General features: G+C 44.4%; 1 protein-coding gene across 1 annotated transcript; it reads right to left on the reverse strand.

Annotated features, from left to right (window-relative positions):
- Positions 1-7,329: 7,329 nt before the first annotated feature.
- Positions 7,330-12,245, reverse strand: LOC311115909 (dual specificity protein phosphatase 6-like). Its single transcript, XM_084191031.1, has 3 exons — positions 11,054-12,245; positions 10,409-10,843; positions 7,330-9,093 (listed from the first exon to the last, which is right to left on the reverse strand). The coding sequence occupies exons 1-3, from the start codon at positions 11,451-11,453 to the stop codon at positions 8,780-8,782; spliced, it is 1,149 nt and encodes a 382-aa protein (XP_084047157.1). The 5' UTR covers positions 11,454-12,245; the 3' UTR covers positions 7,330-8,779.
- Positions 12,246-24,334: the final 12,089 nt, after the last annotated feature.

A 24,334-nucleotide genomic window follows, 5' to 3' on the forward strand; every position in this document is an offset into this window, starting at 1 on the left:
CATATCACCACCACCTCATTATACGATAACAAGCCCTGGAGTGGGGCCAGGACACTATTAGAAGAGGGGATACATACACGAGGAGGTGTGTGTGTGTGTGTGTGTGTGTGTGTGTGTGTGTGTGTGTGTGTGTGTGCGCTGGGTAGAATCCGACCCGTCTGTTGTGTACACAAGGGGAGTGAGGGAAGCAGGGGGCGAGAGGGAGCGAGAGACAGAAAGAAAGGAGAGGGAGAGGAGGAGACAGCGAGAGAGAGAGGGGGAGAGAGAGACAGAGAGAGAGAGAGAGAGAGAGAGAGAGAGAGAGAGAGAGAAGAGAGAGAGAGAGAGAGAGAGAGAGAGAAAAGAGAAAAGAAAAAGAGAGATTGAGAGAGCGGGAGAGAGAGAGAGAGAGACAGAGAGGGGGGGGGGGGGGGGGGGGGGAGGAGGAGAGAGAGAGAGAGACAGAGAAAGAGACAGAGAGAGAGAGAGAGAGAGAGAGAGGAGAGAGAGAGAGAGCGAGAGAGAGAGAGAGAGAGAAAGAGAGAGAGAGAGTAAGAGAGACAGAGAGAGAGAAAGGGGGGGAGAGAGGGGGGAGAGAGGAGGAGAGAGAGAGGGGGGGGGGGGGAGGGGAGAGAGAGAGAGGGGGGTGGGGGGTGGACAGGAGAGCATGGCATGCGTGCAAGGGCAGTGTGTGTGCATATGTGTCCGTGCATTTGTTAGTATATATGTGGAGGCAACCGATGAGGAACATGATCTGCACTAGAACACTAGAACAGTATATTGCTGGAGTGATATGGAATGGCAGGGCGGGGACTGGGGTGAGGGCAAGGGGTGTGTGGGGAGCTGTCGGTGTGCTATCACTGGAGGGTGACAGGGACAGGAACCGTTAGCGCAGGATTAGCACTGGGGGCCAAGTTTAGCCACAACCTGCTGGGTTTATTTTCACTGCTCAAAGAGCCTTTAAAAGGGAGACCGGGGCCAGTGGGAACTGGGGCAGCTATGGCTGGAAGCATCCATGTCTGGATCTGGAATGCTGAGTCCTTGGAATGTTGAGGTGTCATCCTGGCTGTCAGATATTCTATTTCATCTAATCCCACAAGGGAGCAGGAGGACCATGACCAGATCCAGAACTAGAGACCCTAGATTATGATTAGGTCCATACAGTATGTGTCTGTCCACATTCCCTTGCCTATGGTTGGTTGACCCTCAAATAGATTAAAGTTTGATTAGTCATATGTACGGGGTATGCATGTTATACATCATCCAACAAAATGCTTATCTGCAGGTTCCTTCTGGACAATGCAACAACAAAAAGAAATAATAAAAGATAAGAATATGAACATAAAGTAAATGACTCATAAGTATAAAACAGGAAGGTACAATTTATAGTCCAATATTTACACGTGTTTTGGGGAAGGGAGGATGGGGGGCAGTGTATAAACTGAGCAGTATAATAAGTTGTGATGTGTGTGTAGCATGATTGTATATATGTGTGTGTGTACTGTGTATAAACTGAGCAGTATAATAAGTTGTGACGTGTGTGTAGCACTCATGATACAAGGTGACAAGTGTTTTAACATATTGTGACTGAGAGTACAAAACATTAAAAACACCTTCCTAAAATTAAGTTGCACCCCCCTCCCCCCTTTTACCCTCAGAACAGCCTCAATTAATCGGGGCATGGACTCTACAAGGTGTCAAAAGTGTTCCACAGGGATACCGGCCCATGTTGACTACAATGTCCTTTGAGTGATGGACCATTCTTGATGCACATGGGAAACTGTTGAGCGTGAGAAAAAAAAACAGCAGCATTGCAGTTCTTGACACAAGCCGGTGCGTCTGGCACTTACTACCATACCCAGTTCAAAAGAACTTAAATATTTTGTCTTGCCCATTCCCCTCTGAATGGCACACATACACAATATACAGTGGGGGGAAAAAGTATTTAGTCAGCCACCAATTGTGCAAGTTCTCCCACTTAAAAAGATGAGAGAGGCCTGTAATGTTCATCATAGGTACACGTCAACTATGACAGACAAAATGAGAAAAAAATATCCAGAAGATCACATTGTAGGATTTTTAATGAATTTATTTGCAAATTATGGTGGAAAATAAGTATTTGGTCACCTACAAACAAGCAAGATTTCTGGCTCTCACAGACCTGTAACTTCTTCTTTAAGAGGCTCCTCTGTCCTCCACTCGTTACCTGTATTAATGGCACCTGTTTGAACTTGTTATCAGTATAAAAGACACCTGTCCACAACCTCAAACAGTCACACTCCAAACTCCACTATGGCCAAAACCAAAGAGCTGTCAAAGGACACCAGAAACAAAATTGTAGACCTGCACCAGGCTGGGAAGACTGAATCTGCAATAGGTAAGCAGCTTGGTTTGAAGAAATCAACTGTGGGAGCAATTATTAGGAAATGGAAGACATACAAGACCACTGATAATCTCCCTCGATCTGGGGCTCCACGCAAGATCTCACCCCGTGGGGTCAAAATGATCACAAGAACGGTGAGCAAAAATCCCAGAACCACACGGGGGGACCTAGTGAATGACCTGCAGAGAGCTGGGACCAAAGTAACAAAGCCTACCATCAGTAACACACTACGCCGCCAGGGACTCAAATCCTGCAGTGCCAGACGTGTCCCCCTGCTTAAGCCAGTACATGTCCAGGCCTGTCTGAAGTTTGCTAGAGTGCATTTGGATGATCCAGAAGAGGATTGGGAGAATGTCATATGGTCAGATGAAACCAAAATAGAACTTTTTGGTAAAAACTCAACTTGTCGTGTTTGGAGGACAAAGAATGCTGAGTTGCATCCAAAGAACACCATACCTACTGTGAAGCATGGGGGTGGAAACATCATGCTTTGGGGCTGTTTTTCTGCAAAGGGACCAGGACGACTGATCCGTGTAAAGGAAAGAATGAATGGGGCCACGTATCGTGAGATTTTGAGTGAAAACCTCCTTCCATCAGCAAGGGCATTGAAGATGAAACGTGGCTGGGTCTTTCAGCATGACAATGATCCCAAACACACCGCCCGGGCAACGAAGGAGTGGCTTCGTAAGAAGCATTTCAAGGTCCTGGAGTGGCCTAGCCAGTCTCCAGATCTCAACCCCATAGAAAATCTTTGGAGGGAGTTGAAAGTCCGTGTTGCCCAGCGACAGCCCCAAAACATCACTGCTCTAGAGGAGATCTGCATGGAGGAATGGGCCAAAATACCAGCAACAGTGTGTGAAAACCTTGTGAAGACTTACAGAAAACGTTTGACCTGTGTCATTGCCAACAAAGGGTATATAACAAAGTATTGAGAAACTTTTGTTATTGACCAAATACTTATTTTCCACCATAATTTGCAAATAAATTCATTAAAAATCCTACAATGTGATTTTCTGGATGTTTTTTTCTCATTTTGTCTGTCATAGTTGACGTGTACCTATGATGAAAATTACAGGCCTCTCTCATCTTTTTAAGTGGGAGAACTTGCACAATTGGTGGCTGACTAAATACTTTTTTCCCCCACTGTATGTATCAATTGTCTTAAGGCTTAAAAATCCTTATTTAACCTGTCTCCTCCCATTCATCTACACCGATTCAAGTGGATTTAACAAGTGACATTAATAAGGGATCATAGCTTTCACCTGGTTAGTTAGTCTATGTCTTCGAAAGAGCAGGTATTACTAATGTTTTGCACACTCAGTGTATAAAGTCTGGTGAGTGTTGGTAGGGTCAGTGCAAGATAGAGTCAATGCAGATGGTTTGGGTACCATAAACAGACTATTTAGCAGTCTGGCTATTTAGAAGTCTTATGGCTTGGGGGTAGAAGCTGTCTCGGAGCCTGTTGGTCTGGGAGCTGATGCTTCGGTACCGTTTGCCGGATGGTAGCAGAGTGAACCGTCTATGGCTTGGGTGGCTGGAGTCTTTGGCAATTTTTCAGGCCTTCCTCTGACACCGCCTGATATAAAGCTCCTGGATGGCAGGGAGCTCGGCCCCAGTGATGTACTGGGCTGTCCGCACCACCCTCTGTAGTGCTTTGGGGTCAAGGGCGGTGCATGGTGTTGATGTGTGTCATGAGCAGCGTTTCAAAGCACTTCATAATTACAGATGTGAGTGCTACAGGGCGATAGTCATTTAGACGTCCACTTCTGTATTGAGCGCATCACTTGTACTTCCTGTTTGAGCTTTTGTTTGTAAACAGGAAGCAGGAGAATGGAGTCATGGTCAGATTTGCCAAAGGGAAGACGAGGGAGGGCCTTGTATGCGTTTCTGTGGGTAGAATAAAAAGTGGTCTAGAGTTTTAGCGTCCTTAGTGGCGCAGGAGACGAGTTGGTAAAAGTGAGGTAGAACAGTTTTAAGTCTCCCCGCGTTAAAGTCTCTGACCACCATAAACGCTGCCTCTGGGTGAGCGGTTTCTTGTTTGTTTATGGCCCAAACAGTTCGTTGAGTGCCAGAGTGGTGTTGGCTTGTAGAGGAATGTAGTGATAATTATGGATGAGAACTCTCTTGGTAGATAAAAGGGTCTGCAGCTTACCATGAGGTATTATATATCAGGTGAGCAAAAGCTCTAGATTTCCTTCACACTTGAAGCAGCACACCAGTTTTTATTTATGAAAAAACATTTCCTCGAAGCCTCCGTCCGATCCTGCCGCTGCATGGCGAATCGACTGAGTACTACGTGCATAACATCATCATCCAGCCACATTTCAGTAAGACATACAATATTTCAGCTTTTCAAGTGTCTATGATAGGAGACTCTGAAACGAAGCTCATCCATCTTATTCTTGAGTGACTGTGTATTTGCCAAGAGAACGGAGGGGAGCGCCGTTCGGTTTTCTCTCCCACGCTTTTCTCTCCTGCGTTTACGCCTGCAGCGTTTTGGTAGCCCATGGATCAAAGAAATAGGGTCCGGTATGAACAGGGGAACAGCTGAGTCGGAGTTTAAGTCATATTTGAAGTTGAAATCGAGGTTAGTAACTGTCGATCTGATGTCCAGAAGTGCTTGGCGGTCATATGTGATAATAGAATGAACTTTCTGTACAAAACAGTCAAGATAAACATGATAAAGTCACCATATAGCAAAGTTGGGTTGGAACTCGTAAGATGTCGCCCTTCTCCGTGGGTGCCATCTTTTCTGAAGACAATGACCCCAAGCATTCAGCCAAAGCAACACTGGAATGGCTTCAGAACAAGAATGTGAAAGTCCTTGAGTGGCCTAGTCAAAGCCCTGACTTGAATCCCATCGAAAATCTGTGGAAAGACTTAATGATTGCCGTTCACCGCCGCTCCCCATCTAACTTAGCAGAGCTTGAGACAATCTGCAAGGAAGAATGGGATAAATTCCCCAAATCCAGATGTGCAAAGCTGATACAGACAAACCCAAGACGACTCAAAGATGTAATCACCGCCAAAGGTGCTTCTACGAGGTTTGACTCAGGGGTGTACATTTTCTGTATTTCATTTTCAATAAATTTGCAAACATCACTTTGTCATTATGGGGTATTGTGTGTAGAATTTTTTTAAAATCCATTTTGAATTCGAGCTGTAACAGAACAAAATGTGGAGTAAGTCAAGGGGTATGATGAATACTTTCTGAAGGCACTGTACTTAGCTATCAACCGCCCCTCATCCTGCACTCTCACCCCCTCGAGAGCCCTGTATGGCTTGTCATGTCACAACAGAGGTGCCGTCTGTGAGAGCAAGGGTGAGGGGTGAGGTTGCCATTCCCCGTCCCCATCCGCATGCCCTTCTATATATAGAGAGGTAGTTTCCTGTGCCCTGTAAGGCAGGGCATTAAAACAGTAAAGGCCAGTGGACAGGAAGAGCCAGCATGAGGCCCAGAGAGCCTGGCGTACTACACATTCCCCCCAGCTGTCAATCATCAGGCCAACCCATCATGACATCAGAGTGATACTAACTATAGTATAGTCGCTCTGGTATGGTGTCGCCACTATATTCCCTCTGGTACGCTGTTGGATGCAGTATTATTGAGAAATTATTTGAATGTGCTTAGTTTGTGATGGTATGGAGTAAAAACATTTTTGTAAAGCTCTTTAATATTCTTAAACCATTATATTTTAGTAGTTTCATATTTTAGTGATCTTGGAAATGCATTGCTTGAGATCATAGCATGTGGAAATCCTAGGTCCACCATCTTAAAATAATTGGCTAATCTACACAGTTGTCTATAGTTAAGCTGACTAAACTCAACGATTTACGATGGAGTTGAGTGGCGACTAGTGTGGGTGGACTGGAGCTCCGACGTCACTAGAAATGTAGTTTTTTTTTTTTTTTACTACTGATTTCAACAACCAAAGACTAGCCCGCAATTACACACAACATTGTTCTGTGTAATTGCGGGCTATTCTTTGGGTGATGAAATCAGTCGTTTTTGATAAAAACATAATTTCATGTGATGTCGGAGCGCCAGTCCGCCCACACTAGTTGTTGCACAACTCCATCATAAATATTGGAGTTGAGTTTAATCAGCTACCTATAGCTATGCATAGATAATGCTGTGGTGTGAAGTGGAAGCAGGACTAACACACTAATACACTCCAGTATCCTATATCCGCTAATAGGTGTGTGTACGTGTGTGTCTGTGCGTGACACAGTCACTCCACCGACATGTCAGGATTTGAAGGTGTGAACTGCAGTTGGCGTTGTGTGAGAAAATGATCTCCTGCTTAGCTGTGAGGATCGTCTCTGTGACCTCCAGGTCTTGACAGGTACGCACCACACCATGCCATCTAGTGTCAGGTAACATTATGTTTAGGGAATTTGGTCCCTTTGATGGGCTGCTTTGCTCAAACAAAGGTCATCGCCTTCAGGAAGTGCCTCAGGGACTGTGTGTGTGTGTGAACCCAAAAGCCCTAACCTGGGTATAGCTGGAAAAACCAGTCGTTCAGTGAGTCAGTCAGTCATTCAATCAGTCAGTGTGACCAGGAATCACTAAGTGTACTAGTAACTACGTACATGTTCAGTCACATTTTGGACAAGTTAACCAAAATAACAATGTGGTAGACAGAGACATGTCATGTTATACAACTCTAGGGGTGTGACAATGTGTTAAGTGTATTGGACAACTGCTGCATTTGAGGGACTAGATGTCCTAACCTTTGTGGTTAAAGGACAGCCATATGTTTGTGAATGTCTCCTTCTTAGTCATCTGGCTGATGATTGTCATGAACACACACACTGTATGTCCGATGGTTAAAGTGGAACTGGTCTAACCGAGGAGTTGGAAAGTACACTTATGTAAATATGTCACTGTGACCTGACCACTGTGTGAACACTGAAAAACGTCTACAAACTGTTGAGGAATTAAGAAAGACATTGGTAGAAGGAAGTAGACAAAATAGTAATTTATTAATAACTTATCATTTCTTTACATTCGTAAGACAGGAGTGAGGACTGGAGGGGTAGTGAGGGTTAAAACCAAGATGGCTTCTCCCATAGACAGGCCTTCTCTCAGGAACGAGTGACAACCAAATCAACCCATAATTTGGATTATTTTCTCAAACAACAAAAAACTGCATTTCACAGAATTTCCCTGAAGAGGCAAGGCGAGAGAGGCCTCCTTTGTCAACATCTCCCAGACTTTGTAAGCCTTAAACACAGATAAACATTCACTTGCATTAACCCTCATTGTTCCTCACTAAACAACAACAGAAAATAGCCATCTTAACTTGGCTTCAATAAAGCTATTTCCACCAAACTTAACTGAATTACAACTCACGTTTCTTAACATAGGCATGCACTGACAGTTTCAGTGATTTGTTGTAGAATTATTTCGCTATGGTTCAATTCGGTAGAATTGTGATAAGTGAAAGCATAGCTCGGGGAAAGCCCTTTGAGGGTTAATGCACAATAACACATCTATGTACAGAACTAAGGCATACAACCAAGGTGAATGATTTGTGTGAGGGTGGGTGCAAAAAAGGCCTGTCGGCTGAATTTACATATAAAGCAAATATGAAATATATTACACAAACACAATTTTACGATTCTTGGAAAACCTACTACATTTTTGGCATAATAAACTTAGATACTGATCAATATACAGTTTGTTTGCTTACGTAAAATATAAGATGAAAAAAAAGAATCATCAGTACCCACTTGTTGCAAAGGGTATATACTAGAATAGAACAAGGCTTTACTGTATAAATGATTAAAATGACTCCACACATGTAAAATCGAGTTCAATATACTGTGCTGTCTAAACCGGGGATGTTTCAACCCCAAACAGGCAAGTCTTCACAGAAGACAAGTAATATGCACCTGAAAAAAAGTCATGAAGGTGCAAGTGCTAGCCCGAAAAACAAAAAGTATTTATAATCATCTATATATTCAGATAGAACAATCATGTCTCTTTGGCACACCAGTCTTTCGTCGTGAAGCTAAATGTACACTTGACCATCAGATCACTTAAAGTCTCTTTCAAAGCGTTGACAGAAAAGAAAATGGAGGCAAAAACCTCATCGAGTCCAATAGCAATATAGGGTTCTAGAAAGTTCATGTGCTTTGTCTTTCTTTTGCTTCCCCCTCTTTTCTATTTTTCTTTCTTTCTCTGTCTGTCCCCATTTTTGCAGCAGCTGCTTGTGAGCCTTCGGGCAGACCGATCACGTGCCCCCTTCAACGGCCATGCTTGGCAGCTGTCACCTCAAGCCAACTGTGTCAACAACGGCATGATGTCACCGTGTCACAACAGGTGACGGAAATAAAGTAGAGAAACATTGCAGCGTTTCAGGAGGTTTCATTACACCTCCGAGCCAGTAAGGGGGTGATGGTGGCGCTGCCTCACGTGGACTCCAGAGGGTCCAGCTGGAAGACGTTGTGGTTGGTGGGGGTGGTGAAGTACAGAGGTTGTGTGGGGGTCACCACCCGGTTATCGCAGGGGCTCTTCAGGCCCAGGGTGCGCTCAAAGTCCAGGAGCTGGCCCATGAAGTTGAAGTTGGGCGAGATGTTGGACTTCTTCATCTTGACGATGTCGTAGGCGTCGTTCATGGACAGGTTGAGCTTCTGCATGAGGTAGGCTACGGTGACTGTCACCGAGCGGCTGATGCCGGCCAGACAGTGGACCAGGACACCGCATTTTTGACCGCGAGCCTCATCTGAGAAGGACAGGAACAAAGAGGAAGAACAAGTTACAGACTTTTGTCAGATATTCATAATTTGAAAACACAGGACACAAACACAATTGCTCTGAACATATACATATTCTGAAAATGAGACATGCCTACTGTGCAAGGATTAGTGTAAGGGCAACCAGACAAAACAGTGCCTGTTGTGACAAAACGACAGTCACATTCAAGTAGTAGTATCTACAGTACAGTTAATGCTCTATCGGTTGTAGTCAACATCGACTGGACCAGTTCCACAGTTAAGCAGCAGAAGTCTGAAATGTTGATTGACGCACACACATCAATCAACAAACGGCTGCAGTCTGGTACTCTGCGCACAAACAGAGCCGACATTCTTTAATTTGGCCAGGAGTACCACGACTTGGAAATGGACTATTAACGATCTATCAAGTCATTCTTCAGCCTGCCCGGGTTACTTGACAATGGTGCCATTTGGGCGTGTAAACGTAGGAGTCATGAGGGCACCCTGTCAGGGCTAACAGGATGTCAACAGAGCCTGTAAATGGCTCTCTTTGTGAAGGGAAAACATCGATGCACTGTCCTAGATTACTTTCAATGGCCGTTTCCTTCCTGTTGTGTTCAAATTACCCCCCCCCACTCTTTCGCCCCCTCTCCAATTTCCACACAGGCCTTTGTATTACAATTACTCAAGCCTGTGGTAAGCTAGGTCCGGCTGCAGACAAGAAAGCAGACATGGGAAGTATTCCATTGAAGTTGAATCATTGTAATCAGGAGTAGTTTATAGTTAGGACCATAGAAGTAGTATTTCTCTGCTTGGCATAATGGCATTAATCTTGTTCCCTCTGTATTTCCCTTCTTGACTGACTTGATAAGAAAGTACCCCAGGACACCTATAATCCAAATTGCACAATAAGAACTAAATAACTTCCTGGTGATATGAAGATATCTTACTAATAAAATGCCTGTACTGTGGGCCTGTGGCTTTCTTTCACTTGTAGTCCCCTGTAGCTCAGTTGGTAGAGCATGGTGCTTGCAATGCCAGGGTTGTGGGTTCGTTTCCCACGGGGGGCCAGTATGAAAATGTATGCACTCACTAACTGTAAGTCGCTCTGGATAAGACCGTCTGCTAAATGACTATAATGTTAGGCCAATCATTGTTATATAGGCGTAAATATGCAACAACTACATTTATTACCCCCAATTCATGTGGTGCTGTAAAATAAGCCTGCTTTATATATTAACCCTGTGCCTTAAAAACAACTGTTGTGTGTAAAATATAATAGGAGAGCCATCAGTGTGCTTGAATAGAAGTTATTGTGCTTACCTATGAAGCCAATGGCCTCCGGGAAGAACTGTGACAGATTCTGGCTCCAGTGATCCGAGATGGGGATCTGCTTGTACTTGAATTCCCCTGCATTCTCGAACATGTTGGGCAGGTTGGGAGTCACGTTCAGAATGTACTTGATGCCAAACTCTTCCAGAATGTCCAGGTTGGTGGAATCCTTGGCGCAACCCAGGTATAGGTGAGGGAGGATCTCCACTGGGAAGGAGGGCTGAGGGTTGGAGAGTGGACTTCCGTCTGAGTCTGTGGCGCTGCTCGGATCTCGGTCGATGTCGGACTCGATATCCGAGGAGTCTGAGCTTATCCGCAGCCCCCCGAGGCCGAGCACCTGGGCCGTGGGAGAACTACTGTTGAAAGAGCCGTCCAGATTGGTCTCGCACTGGGCAGGGAACTCGGCTTGGAATTTGCTGAAACCACCTGTAAGATTAATTAAATAATATTGTTAGACAGATCCATTGATAAAAACAGGCCTAGGCTACACGATGTTGTGACCTAATACACTTGCATTATCCTATGCGTTTTTGCGCAAAATGCATCCAAAATATCCACTTATTCATTATTATTCACCAAATTAGACCTACATCTTAGTGGAAAATGTGTGCTTCTGGAAAAAATAACCAAACTCACCCTCAAGGTAAAAAGCCTTGTAGCCCTCGTCTTTCATCCTCTTCAGGAGCAAGCCGAGCACCGAGCCCCCGTCGACATTTTCGTTCCATTCCCTGCTGTACTCGTCATACAGCACAATGGTATCAGTCTTGCACCTCCGCGCAAATCTCTCCCGGTCCTCGCCGTTTGAGAGCAAGGACTTGATGGAAAGATTGCCCTTCTTCAGACGCCGGAGCATCAGGCTCGGGATGGCCACGTTTATCGCTGTTTCAACGTGCGAGGACTCGTATAGCTCCTGCGCTCTGCAGTCCATTACCAATAGGCAGTCTTTGCGCGTCTCGAGGTGCTCCCGCAGCCACTCCACGGTCTTGCTGATCGCCATTACCGATTCGAACTGAACGGGCTTGAGTTTGTCAAGCATTTAGCAACAAAAAAAATGTGTCACTTCGCTGCAGTAAAATTATGTGGTCGATCCTTGTAGGCTACCGCAAAATGCCGTCCACAACAACAGAACGTTATGAGGACTCGATCATTGAAGAAATGGCAGCGCAGACTGGTTGAGATTAAATCTATTCTGGAATAATTTCATAAATTAAAATTGATATATTGTATTTCTCACGACCTTGGCTGTTTTGTAGGCCTAGTTTCAAACGAAATCAACAAAACACGAATGCTTCTTAGATATCCGACTGCAGATTGCCTATAGGCCTACACTAGCAGTAGCACTCATTCATGCAGATGCGTGAAGAATGTCCATGTATTTATCAATGACTCACTGGCCAGCACTGACGTTGTCTTCGTGTTATATAACTCTCGCTTTCGCAGTAGAAAATATTCTTCTTCTGTAAAAATCTAAATAAGAGGGATTGATTGCAGTTCAGTTACAGATGCAAAGCATTTGTATTTCAAATCATGTATTCTATTGCCGTCTATTCCCAACGTTCTCGTTGTGAATAAGCGTATTTTGTTGTTGTCGACGCTGGTTCGTTGATGTGCTCTCCGCAGCGCCAAACTAGTGAATGATTACAAACCCGAGGCGTTTCAATGGATACATTATATCGGCCAGCCAATCAGAGGGCGCCCTGGAAACGGGGCCGGGTGGAACGGACTGTGGCGATGAATTGTTAATAAGTTTGTCATTCACAAAAAAACTGAAAATAATTTCCGCTCCGGATAAAGTGAGTGCAAACAAACAGAAGTGGCACTGCAGGGGAAGGAAGGAGGGGCTATTACTTTAGTGCGTAGAGGGGGATCCTACCTTGTGCTCAGATTTCTTAATGCCAAAGTTGCGCTATGACAAGTTTTTTGCACGGTGAGTTTTAGAAACGATTTACTTGGGAACAGGAGGCACGATTTAATTTTGGAACCTTTTTTGGAACCCCAGTGAATGTATTTATTTTTCATTGTTGTAATTTTTGTCAATTAAATAAACGATTTTTATGATTCCATACAATGTTAAAGGATGTAATTATTGAATTTATATATTGCAATTAATTTGGTCTTCTAATTTAACATGCTTTGTAAAGTAGATTCCAATGTAGGCCTATTGGGCGAGAATGGCTGAGCATAATGCATGTTTAATTCCAGTCTCCGTGTCAAAAATGTAGTCCTATATGCTAGCCTAGGCTACACAGGCTGCGTTTACACAGGCAGCCCAATTCTATATTTTTTCCCACTAATTCGTCTTTTGACCAATCACATCAGATCTTTTCACATAAGCTCTTTTTCAGAGCTGATCTGATTAGTCAAAATACCAATTAGTAAAACAAAATCAGAATTTGGCTGCCTGTGTAAACGCAGCCACAGAGGATTAATAAATATGCAGGTTTTCTGAAACAGAAGTGCGTGGGTTGGATGCCATAGCACCTCTCGTCTGGGTCTATTTTTTTTCCGTTCATTACACTAGTCCTTCGGCTCCAGAGCTTTGTGTGGGTGCAATTTACATTTTATCATTAAAATATATCTCTCTCGCTCTCTCTCTGATAAAACAACATTTCACCTGATTGGTGACCTACAATTAAAAGACTACATCAAAACCACAGATATTCACTACAGTCAACCGGATCTATAGCATTATCACATACTTGACTCAGTCATAACGAAACCAACGTTTATTGTGTCATCAAAAGCAACTGTTCGATCCTTTGGACGCTAATTGCCGTGCTAAATCTAAATTATGTCCCAATAAACACTAGAAGGCCTATCAGCGGTGGTACTTTCCTGCACATGAGTACCTCAATGAATTATGAAGTATGAAAAAAAATAAAAATGTATGCACTCACTAACTGTAAGTCGCTCTGGATAAGAGAGTCTGCTAAATGACTAAAATGTAAAATGTAAATATATATATTTCCTTAATACGGAATTTTTACTTCCATGCCAAAATCTAAAATGTAAAATGTAAGTTTGTGTAGGCCTAAATACATTGTCAATAACATTGCACAAATTAATGTGGTTACTCCAATTAACCACAGCTGCTGATCATTTGATAATCTAAAATCCTTCCAGCTAATCCAAAAATGCCACATGCAGGGAGGGAATTCTAATATCTAAGAATGTTTCTATATTAACTATACAACATTAGATTTTTTTTGTCAGTGAACAATAGAGGGAGAGTTCCTCAATTCAAACATAAATAAAACAAATGTGGCTAGTTAAATGTTGAGGCTGATTGAAGTTGTTAAAAAGCCTTCATATCACTGTCATAAGAAAACATAACATGCCATGTCATGATGACAATAGTGATAATCTTTTGCCTTAGCTGTCTGTATCTGATTTACTGAACTTAACAAAATAATCTTATTTTTAGAGTAAATAGTGCAGAGGGCTATCCCCTCACACACACGCACACACACACACACACACACACACACACCGGATCCTCTCAGGCCGAGACATGTGTGTGTATAGTTTCAGAGCAGTTAACATATGAAATGTGAAGCAGCAGAGCTTTTGCCCTTCTCCCTGTCACATTCAAATAGTCCCCTAGTAGACAGTGCTCTGGCTGAATGTAGCCAAGCTATTTCCTTTCAGGTTCAAATACATTCTCTCTTTCAGGAACAAATGCCCCCTGCCCACTTTTCTCCATCGCCCCTGCCCCTTCCCTCTTTCTCTATAGCCTCCATCTTTCAATCTCCCCTAAACTGCTTTCTCTCTCCCTTCTCTCGCTCTCCCTATTTTCCTCCCTTTCTCCATTCACCTCCCTCCCTCCCTCCCTCCTGTTAATCTACTTGCTCTCCTCCTTGTTTCTCAGCCACTGGGTGCTTGTTGACTGACCAGGAAATCCTTTGTCCGTTCACAAAAGCTCCCTGTATCTAGGAGTCGTGAGGTCTGGACTGGAGCTGCGCCGCTGTACAGATGGGGTTGGGGAGGGAGGGTGTGTGTGTGTCTGTTTGTGTGATAATGTGTGTTGGCTAAACAGTGTAGCAGCTTATCTTTCTCCAACTATGAGCCGTTCCCGATATTTAACTTCTTGTAAGTTCCTTCGGTGGGCCACTAATGGAGAGAAAGTTCCAGACATCCCAGAAAAGACACAACACAGAGACCTGTCAGACTACTGTCACAGGTTGATAAAAACAGAGACCTGTCAAACTACTGTCACTGGTTGATAAAAACAGAGACCTGTCAAACTACTGTCACTGGTTGATAAAAACAGAGACCTGTCAAACTACTGTCACTGGTTGATAACAACCGTAGTCTTCCTCCTGTTATAACAACAATGATGTAACCTGCTGTAGCCAACCCAAACAGACAGACAGACACACACACAGGCGCGCAAACACATACACACAAATATGTATGTTACTCACATACACACACAAAAATCCTTAAAAATTTATACAGCTGCACCATCGAGAGCATCCTGATTGGTTGCATCACTGCCTGGTATGGCAACTGCTCGGCCTATCGACCGCAAGGCGCTACAGAGGGTAGTGCATACGGCCCAGTACATCACTGGAGCCAAGCTTCCTGCCATCCAGGACCTCTATACCAGGTGGTGTCAGAGGAAGGCCCTAAAAATTGCCAAAGACTCCAGCCACCCAAGTCATGGACTGTTCTCTCTGCTACCGCACGGCAAGCGGTACCGGAGCGCCAAGTCTAGGTCCAAAAGGCTTCTTAACAGCTTCTACCCCCAAGCCATAAGACTGCTGAACAGCTAATCAAATGGCTACCCAGACTATTTGCATTGATCCCCCCCCCTTTTACGCTGCTGCTACTCACTGTTTATTATCTATGCATAGTCACTTTACCCCTACCTACAATGCATGTACATATTAACTCAATTACCCCGACTAACCTGTACTCCCGCACATTGACTCGGTACCGGCACCCCCTGTATATAGCCTCGTTATTGTTATTTTATTGTTGCTCTTTTATTTTTTACTTTTGTTTATTTAGTCGATATTTTTCTTAACTCTTATTTTTCTTAAAACTGCATTGTTGGTTAAGGGCTTGTAAGTAAGCATTTCACGGTAAGGTCTACACCTGTTGTATTCGGCGCATGTGACAAATAACATTTGATTTGATTTTGATTCCGTGACAACGCATACATTTCAGATAACAGTAGCTTTAACCCAAGCAAGGTGAATAGGGCACCATTTGAATGTAATCCCCTGTAGCTCAGTTGGTAGAGCATGGCGCTTGCAACGCCAGGGTTGTGGGTTCGTTTCCCACAGGGGACTACAGTATGAAAATGTATGCACTCACTAACTGTAAGTTGCTCTGGATAAGAGCGTCTGCTAAATGACTAAAAATGTAAAAATGTAAAAAATAAATTAAACAATTTTTCCATGTGCCCAAATGAGCAGCAGATTATACTCCAGTTGGAGCCTGAGATGCTGGTGATGGGCCTGAGATCAAGGCCCTGATTGATAGCGTGACAGGGCCCGTCTCTGCTATCTCTCCACATCTATTCAAATGGAAATACAGGGGCCTTCATATTGACAACAGGAACAACATGGGGTCTGGAGAACCACAGGGCAGCACACACACCAGACACACTTCCTGTAAAGGGATGGCATGGGGATCTGTCACCCTGACTCTCTCTCACACACACACACACAACTCTGCTTTCCTGCAGCTCTAAGGCAGAGGTGGGGTGACCAATGCGGTTTCGTGAGAGGCCACACACACACACACCCTAGTCTAGGCACTCCGGAGACAATGGCGGCTCCACTCTTATCAGTTGGCCCCATCACCCTGTCTCTGCACTGCGTCGGGGCCCTCTGTTGTTCCGCCTGTGTGTGTGTTTTTGTGTGTGTGTGTGTGTGTAAAACAGGAGCATAGCTCTCACAGAGACCCAGTAGGTCAAAGGTCATGCACGGTGGGGGTGGGCCAGTATGAGTGTGTGTGTGTGTGTGGAGAAAGAGAGCAGGATCTCCTCTTTGCTGGGTGTCCACATCCTCTTCCTTTCATCCACTTCTGTTAGTCTTACTGTCCTCTCCGGTTTCTAACCTTCACCTCCTTACTCCAGCGTTGAGAAACATCCTCTGTGTCTGCAACACATTTTAGCATCACTTTCCATTGCATAGGCATTATTTCAGGGTAACTGGAGGGGAATCATGTAAATATGGGTTAATAGGGGAGTGTGTAACTTTCAATGTAACAAGTAGTAAGTACTAACAGTTACATGCATAACTTATTATGTTTTCCAATTAAAGATGTATGTAACACTGTAATTACAGTACTTGCTAGGTATTTACTCTGGTTTTAAACCCATATAATGTACTGTGTGGTGTGGTCCCCATTTCCCGTTTGGGGCCATTTTGTTACACAATAATCCTAGAATGGAATGGTAGAATGGAAAAGATATATATGAAAACAAACAGCCTGAGCAGGTGGCAATGTAATGCTGGAACTATTGGCACTGCAGTAAACAAAGAACCATGCAAGAATACATGTCAAGGTGTGTGTGTGTGCATATTTTAATACAGCAATATAGCAGTTAAAAGATATGTTTTGGACCATCAGGGCACTGCAGGGGGAAACATTGCTACCCAGCACTCTCTCGCTCTCACTGGCTTAATAAAAACAGGAAGTGGTGTTGTGTTGAAAGGCCTCCCCTGAGAGCAGCCGTAAACAAACAAGCCCGCTGGAACATTCTACAGCACAGCACCATGCAGAGAAAACAGGAAGTGAGACCTGCCACAGTGAGGCGCGCACCATAGGACTGACGTCTAGGAGTAGTGTGTGTGTGTAAGCATGTGCATGTGCATGTATGATGGTGGTGTAAGTAGTTCCCTAAGCCCCATCAACCTTCCTCTTTGGGCCCATTACAGGAAGTTAAAGGATAAGTAGCATAAACGTAGCCATATTATTTGTATACGAATCAAAAGTCCCATTGCAAAGTTACACCTCCCTTTTCTCTTTTTCTAGTTATTACATAAAACCGATCAGAATTCCAAAGAATTCCCGAAGTCATGCCGGAAAATGTTTTTGCGGGGTGTGACGTAATATGGAGGACCCGGCAAGCCAGCCTATACCCTATAACATAAACTCCAACAGAAATAACTTCAAATTAAACCAAATCGTTAGCATGACTACTGGTTCCAATTAAATTTTCAGCCAATTTACAAGCAAATACTTTATGAATTCATTGTTACAAATCAGCTTGCAAGGTTGCTAGCCAACTAGCCTGCTAACGTTATCCCCGCCTGCTAATGTTAGCCCTACATTTGAGTCATTTAGTAGACACTCTTATCCAGAGCGACTTACAGGAGCAATTAGGGTTAAGTGCCTTACTCAAGGACACAGACAGATTTTTCACCTAGTCACAGGCCCAACGCCCTTAACCGCTAGGCTACCTGCCGCCCTGCCGTTAGCACTGCATGAGTCAGCCAGTTGCTATCAACACCTAGCTTACAGCTACATTAAAGTAAACCAACATTTTGGAAATACACAAATAATGTTACCTGTATATTCAGTTATCTTAGCCAGCAAGCTAAAGTTAGTTATTTTAGCCTGCTAGCTAGCCTAGCCAGCTAACTAACTAGGCTAGCTAGCCAACAACAACGGTCAACATAGCTAAGCCAGAGAACAACACCAACTAGTCTAGCACAAGCAGGAACCCATAGAACACAAAAAAGCCAGCAGATATAAAGTAGAGAGAGCAGAGATTTAAGGCGTCAGCATGCTTCAATTTGGCTGGCGGCTAGCCGAACCAAAGACCTTTGCTTGAAAAATTAGAAAAAAGCACAATGGTACTGTTCGTCCATTTTGAGACGCCTTAGCAAGTATACACGTCCTCAAAATAATCCGAATTAATCTAAGATAACAAAATAAATCTGTCATACATTTGTACGTTTTTGCCAAGAAGATCTTAGTCGTGCAATTTTACATCTAAGATGTTTGGTGCAGTATTATTCAATGAAAAACTGTGCATGAAAACGAGTCATCTCTTGTTCAATGACAAAAAATACTTTATTGAAGAATCCTTACTGTTGACTAATCACCGACGAAGGGCCATATACTTCGGCTCCGAACTTCAGCTTGCCTCCAGAATTATTTTTTGTGTGACCGAACAGCCGAAAAATCCAAAATGAACAAAAACAAACAAAATGTCGTCATAATATATACATAAACTCTACCAAACTGTTTCAGCTGGGAAGCATGCGGACGTCTTTACCGATTGAAGGCTGAGTTAGCTACCAAAGAAGAGCGAAGGACAGAGGTGCTTCAGAGGGAGAGTCAGCTAATCCAATAGCGATATAGTGAGCTAAATTCAAAGTAGATAGATTCCCAATCTAGAGGCATTGGGCACAGTAGACAAGGAAAAGAGTCAACAATAAGACAGCCATCGGAGGAAGGCTCCAGGCAGATGGAAATGATCACAACAGCACAGTCAGTCAGCTACTGTAGCGCGCTAGTTTTAAGCAAAGGTTGAAAAACTGGTAGCCTGCTTCACATAGAAAAGTTGACTAAACCTGCTTCACGTAGAAAAGTTGACTAAACCTGCTTCATGTAGAAAAGTTGATTAAACCTGCTTCACGTAGAAAAGTAGACTAAACCTGCTTCACGTAGAAAAGTTGACTAAACCTGCTTCATGTAGAAAAGTTGATTAAACCTGCTTCACGTAGAAAAGTTGACTAAACCTGCTTTACATAGAAAAGTTGACTAAACCTGCTTCACGTAGAAAAGTTGACTAAACCTGCTTCACGTAGAAAAGTTGACTAAAAGTGGAGGACGAAAAACAAAATAAGAACAGATGAGGGACTAAATAATTAAATGAGGCAGGAATGATTTTCCACTTTCCTTTTGAGCCAGACGCAAGCCTGCAGGTGCACGAGAAGTCGGAGCTTCCTGGAGCAGACTGGAGCAGCCGAGGAAGATCATGCGGCCCCCACATGTGGGGAATCTGATTGGCTGTTTACATCACTCCTCCTCGTGATTGGTGGATTGTAGCTTACCACTGCCAACACTCGGTCTGGCTAATGTTAGCCAGCTAAAGCAGAGTATATTCTTCATATGGCATTGAGAAATAGTGCATTGTGGGTAGTTTAGAAGATATCTGGAAATAAGCCGGGCCCTGTGTAGCTCAGTTGGTAGAGCATGGCGCTTGCAACGCCAGGGTTGTGGGTTCGATTCCCACGGGGGGCCAGTATAAAAAAATATATAAAAAAATGTATGCACTCACTAACTGTAAGTCGCTCTGGATAAGAGCGTCTGCTAAATGACAAAAAAATAAATAATTACAAAATATGTAAAAACGTTATAGGTAACCAGATGGTTACTAAATCTTTGACCACACTGTGTTGTTACTATGGTGACTTATTCAGTGGGGACAATTCTTTTCACCAGAATTTCTTGGGACCTCATTTTTATCCCAAACCTAATGTCACAACCTTAAAATGGGTACATTTCGATTTTTACATCAACAAATAACCTTCAATACATAGCATTTTTAATCTCTTATCAAATTGAAAAGAAACCAATAAATACATTTACTCAATAACATTCTATTTTTCAAATGATCTTTCTCAAAAGCGTTTGTATATTGGACATTCAATAACATGTATGCCCACTGCAGTTCCCCTGCGACCCCACTAGGGGTCCCGACCCCGACATTAAATACCACTGCTTTAAAGGATGTGCGGTCAATGGAGTTGTTATGGCATGTGTCCTTTCTACTCTCACACAATACACAGGGAAGCAACCTAATGCGAACTAGACTCATCCAATGTAAACAAACACACCTCGCTATTCTCATAGTGTTGTCCACTATTTCCACCCCACCCAGTAGTGCTGTGCAACGTTCTCGTTGTTTGTAATATGGAAAGCACTGTCCAGTGTTCTGGACTATTATCACCCAATAGGTTGTGTCTAGTCTAAGTGTTTCACACACACACAAAGGTGGCATTAAACACCAATGTCACCACAAGAACCCCAACACTCCATTTACCTCGCAATCCAACCCAACCCAACCTCTCTCTATTAAGGAAATAGCTTCTTATAACAAATGGGCCTCCACTTTTTAAAAACAAAACAATTGGGCTTCCTCAACATAACAGCATATCCTTATGATGATGGATGATGAAGTCTCTGCATACGTCGCATTCCGACGCCGCGTGTTAGAACATCCATGACGGCCGCTCTGTCTCTATCGAAGCAGTTAGCGCATGCCAGGAAACTAATCAAGACGCACATTTTGTACAAGCTCCGACATGACCTCCTTCACTCCTCGACAGCTGTTTTCATCCCCCTCGCCCTGCCTCCGTCTCCCCATGCATCGCTCTCTCCACTCCTCCACAGCTCCCGGAATGGGAGAAGTATGGGAGGAATTTAGTAAACACTGAGCGAGACGGGGGCGTGGGCGGCCCTAGAGCATTGTGTGTAATGACCCCCGGAACGGAGCTCGTGATTAGATGAGAGCAGGATGAGGGCCATTAGGTGGTTGTTAGATTGTTGTTAGATGGTTGTTAGATTGTTGTTAGATGGTTGTGGTTGTTAGGTAGTTGTTGTGTGACTTTGCCATACAGTGAACCCTGTAATTAAACTGTAGTGTTATTATGAGCGGCCAGCCAAACCGGCAGATCTAAACACCACTCTGACGAGGCCTCCCCCTCGCCTTGCCACATCCTCCCCTACGGCAAGCCTGAACATGTCTGAAAGAGAGAGAGAGAGAGAGAGAGAGAGAGAGAGTGTGTGTGTAGGGCCATGGGGGGTTTATTTCAGCAGCATATTTCACATCAAAATCTGCTTGACACAACACGTTTTTGAGGAACAAGACAAAACACTTCACTATGACCACTTCTGCTTGCTTTAGGACAACATGTTTTACTAGAACACCCACTCACTTAACTTATAAAAAACACATTTTACTCAATAGGACAAAAAATGCTAACTTCAGCTACAAAGAGCTAAAAACACCTCCTAGCCTCCTTTCTTTCACATAACATCACATCCCACACAGACAACGCTGTGGTCTAGTTTCTTTATGACTGGCCTCACAAGTTACCAGGCTGATATATGTATCTCTTTACTTTGTGGTACAGAAATTAGCAGGTATTAAATGAATCCCAAAAACAAACATCATTAATGAATTATAACGACTTCTTTACTATTTTACCATGCCATTTCTTAAATAGATACCAGTGAAAACAGCACTGTTAATACGACTGTGTGAAAATCAGGACATTCATATTCAAGTGCATTTGAGCACTGAATGTCTTTCCATTGAAGTTCCCGGGGGGGGGGGGGGGGGGGGGGGCTTCAGGCAGAGATATGGACCATCCCAGACCCCAGCACAGACCACCACCCACAGCCTCCATTGTTCTCCTTTCTGATTCCTTTGAACAGGTCCAGGATCAGCAGTTCTAATCTCATTACGTCCTCTTGAAACGATTCCTATGAGAATGACCTTTGACCCCCTCAGAGTCTATGGAAGGGAAATGAACAGACTGTAGTCTAAAAGATGGGGGAGTTGTGGTAACTTGGAATGAAGGAGTCACTACAGATGCTAAGTCAATTTGCTAAGTTTTCGGTCAGTAGTGACCATCTGAGGTGTGGTAACAACTGTATAGTGTTTTATTTAAACAATATATATATTTTGACTTCCTTGTATGACTGCTAGGTGTTATTGGTGAAGGGTGTTTCCCTATAGTAGGCTACAGTTGACAGCTCCAAAGAAGCTGTGCAGCTGTTATATGTGGTTTTTATGTTGTTCATGACACCTTCGTATGACCGTATGACTTCACTTTGTTATCATTTGACTCAGTGTTTATGTCATATATACTGAACCAAAATATAAACGCAACATGTTGGTCACATTTCTCATGAACTGAAATAAAAGATCCCAGAAATGTTCCATACGCACAAAAAGCTTATTTCTCTAAAATGTTGTGCACAAATTTGTTTACATCCCTGTTAGTGAGCATTTATCCTTTGCCAAGATAATCCATCCACCTGACAGGTGTTGCATATCAAGGAGCTGATTTAACAGCATGATCATTACACAGGTGCACCTTAAGCTGGGGACAATAAAAGGCCACTCTAAAAGGTGCAGTTTTGTCACAACACAATGCCAGTGTCATGACTTCCTCCGAAGCTTCCTCCTCTCCTGGTTCGGGCAGGCTTCGGCGTTTGTCGTTACCGGCCTTCTAGCCACTGCCGCTCCTCATCTCATCATTCCATTTGTTTTGTCTTGTTTATTACACACACCTGGTTCATATCCCCTCATCAGTACCTGTATAAGTGTTCCGTCTGCCCCCTTGTCTTTGTGTGTGATTGTTTATTGTGAGGATAGTGAAGCTCGGTTGAGCTCCTTGTATTTTGTATTGCCGGGTTATTTCCCCCGTGTGCCTTGTTGGTTCCAGTGCGTCCGTTTTGTGCACAGAACTGTTTTGACGCATTACTGCGTAACTCTGTATTCCGGAATAAATCCTGCTATTCTGTGATTTACCCTCCTGCGCTTGACTCCTTCAGCAGGAGAGGAGCACATGCCTGGAGTCGTGGCACGGGTCCGGGAGCATTCGACGATGCTAGCCAGCTTGGGAGAAGCGATGTATCGGGTTCTCCAGGTCGTCCAAGGCCTGGAGAGGAGAGGACCCGATCTGTCGGGACCAGCTGGGCGACCGGATCCAGCCACCCACACCCCAGCCTCCAGAGGGATCCATATATCCCGACCACAGGATTTCGATGGGACAGCTGCTCTCTGCCAGGGTTTCCTCCTCCAACTGGAGCTATACTATTCAAGCATCAGCCCGGCCCCATCGGAGCGGGAGAAGGTGTCCGCCATCGTCTCCTGCCTCCCGGGGAAAGCCCTGGAGTGGGCCAATGCGGTATGGAATGAAGGAGGAGCCGCGTTGGACAACTACGGGGAGTTCGCTCGCCTCTTTTGGGCTGTCTTCGATCACGCACCCGAGGGTAGAGAGGCGGGCGAGCGGCTGGTCCACCTGAGGCAGGGGACGAGTACCGCGCAGGACTTCACCCTGGAGTTCCGGACTCTAGCAGCTGATTGACCACTTCCGGTGCCATCTACGGGAGGACGTCCGAAGGGAGCTAGCCTGAACCCAACCCCCCAACCCGGATCACGAGCTGATGGAGCTGGGTGGAGCGGCGATCCAGGAGAGCGGAGGATGACAGCGCCAGTGTCACTCCGGTGGCACGAAAGGACATTTCACTGCACGATTTCGTCAGTGTTCTTTTGGGTCTGGAGGCGGCAGGCAGGGCACTCTCGCGTCACCCCAGGTATTGAACACCCACACTCGTTCAGAGCCCTCTGCTGCGCACTGTACCCTACCCATCCACTTTCCTGATTACATTGTAGTTCCCCAGTGTAAGGCACTGGTTGATTCAGGCACAGGTGGGAACTTTATGGACAGGTCATTTTCACATAGTCTAGGCATTACATTGGTTCCCCTATCCATTCCACTCCCCATCAGAGCACTTGACAGTCAACCATTAGGGTCCCGGTTCGTTAGGGAGGTTACAGCACCAGTCACTATGGTTATACACGAGACTCATCGAGAGCAAGTCATTTTTTAAATGATTGAGTCTCCTGATTTCCCTGTTGTGTTAGGTCTTCCCTGGTTAGCACTCCACAACCCCACCTTTTCATGGCCGCAGAGGGTTCTCACGGGGTGGTCGCGAGAGTGTCAGTGTAGGTGTCTAGGTGTTTCCGTTGGTGCAACCACAGTGGAAAGTCCAGACCGTACTTCCACCGTGCGCATTCCCCCCGAATACCTCGATTTGGCGCACAAGTTTTCCAAAACGCAGGTGACCAAATTACCACCTCATCGGGCGGGGGATTGCGCGATAAACCTCCTTTTAGATGCTGTGCCTCCCAGGAGTCATGCGTATCCCCTG

Source organism: Coregonus lavaretus (assembly GCF_964263955.1).
Source record: "Coregonus lavaretus genome assembly, contig: HAP1_SCAFFOLD_1965, whole genome shotgun sequence".
In the NCBI taxonomy this organism is placed as follows: Eukaryota; Metazoa; Chordata; class Actinopteri; order Salmoniformes; family Salmonidae; genus Coregonus; species Coregonus lavaretus.

What these genes read in the sequence shown, in the direction of transcription:
- LOC311115909 (XM_084191031.1), bottom strand. Translation starts at nt 11,453, where the DNA reads ATGCTTGACAAACTCAAGCCCGTTCAGTTCGAATCGGTAATGGCGATC. An exon ending in CAAGGCTTTTTACCTTGAGG is followed by an intron (nt 10,844 to 11,053) that starts GTGAGTTTGGTT and finishes TTAATCTTACAG; the next exon opens with GTGGTTTCAGCAAATTCCAA. An exon ending in GGAGGCCATTGGCTTCATAG is followed by an intron (nt 9,094 to 10,408) that starts GTAAGCACAATA and finishes TGTCCTTCTCAG; the next exon opens with ATGAGGCTCGCGGTCAAAAA.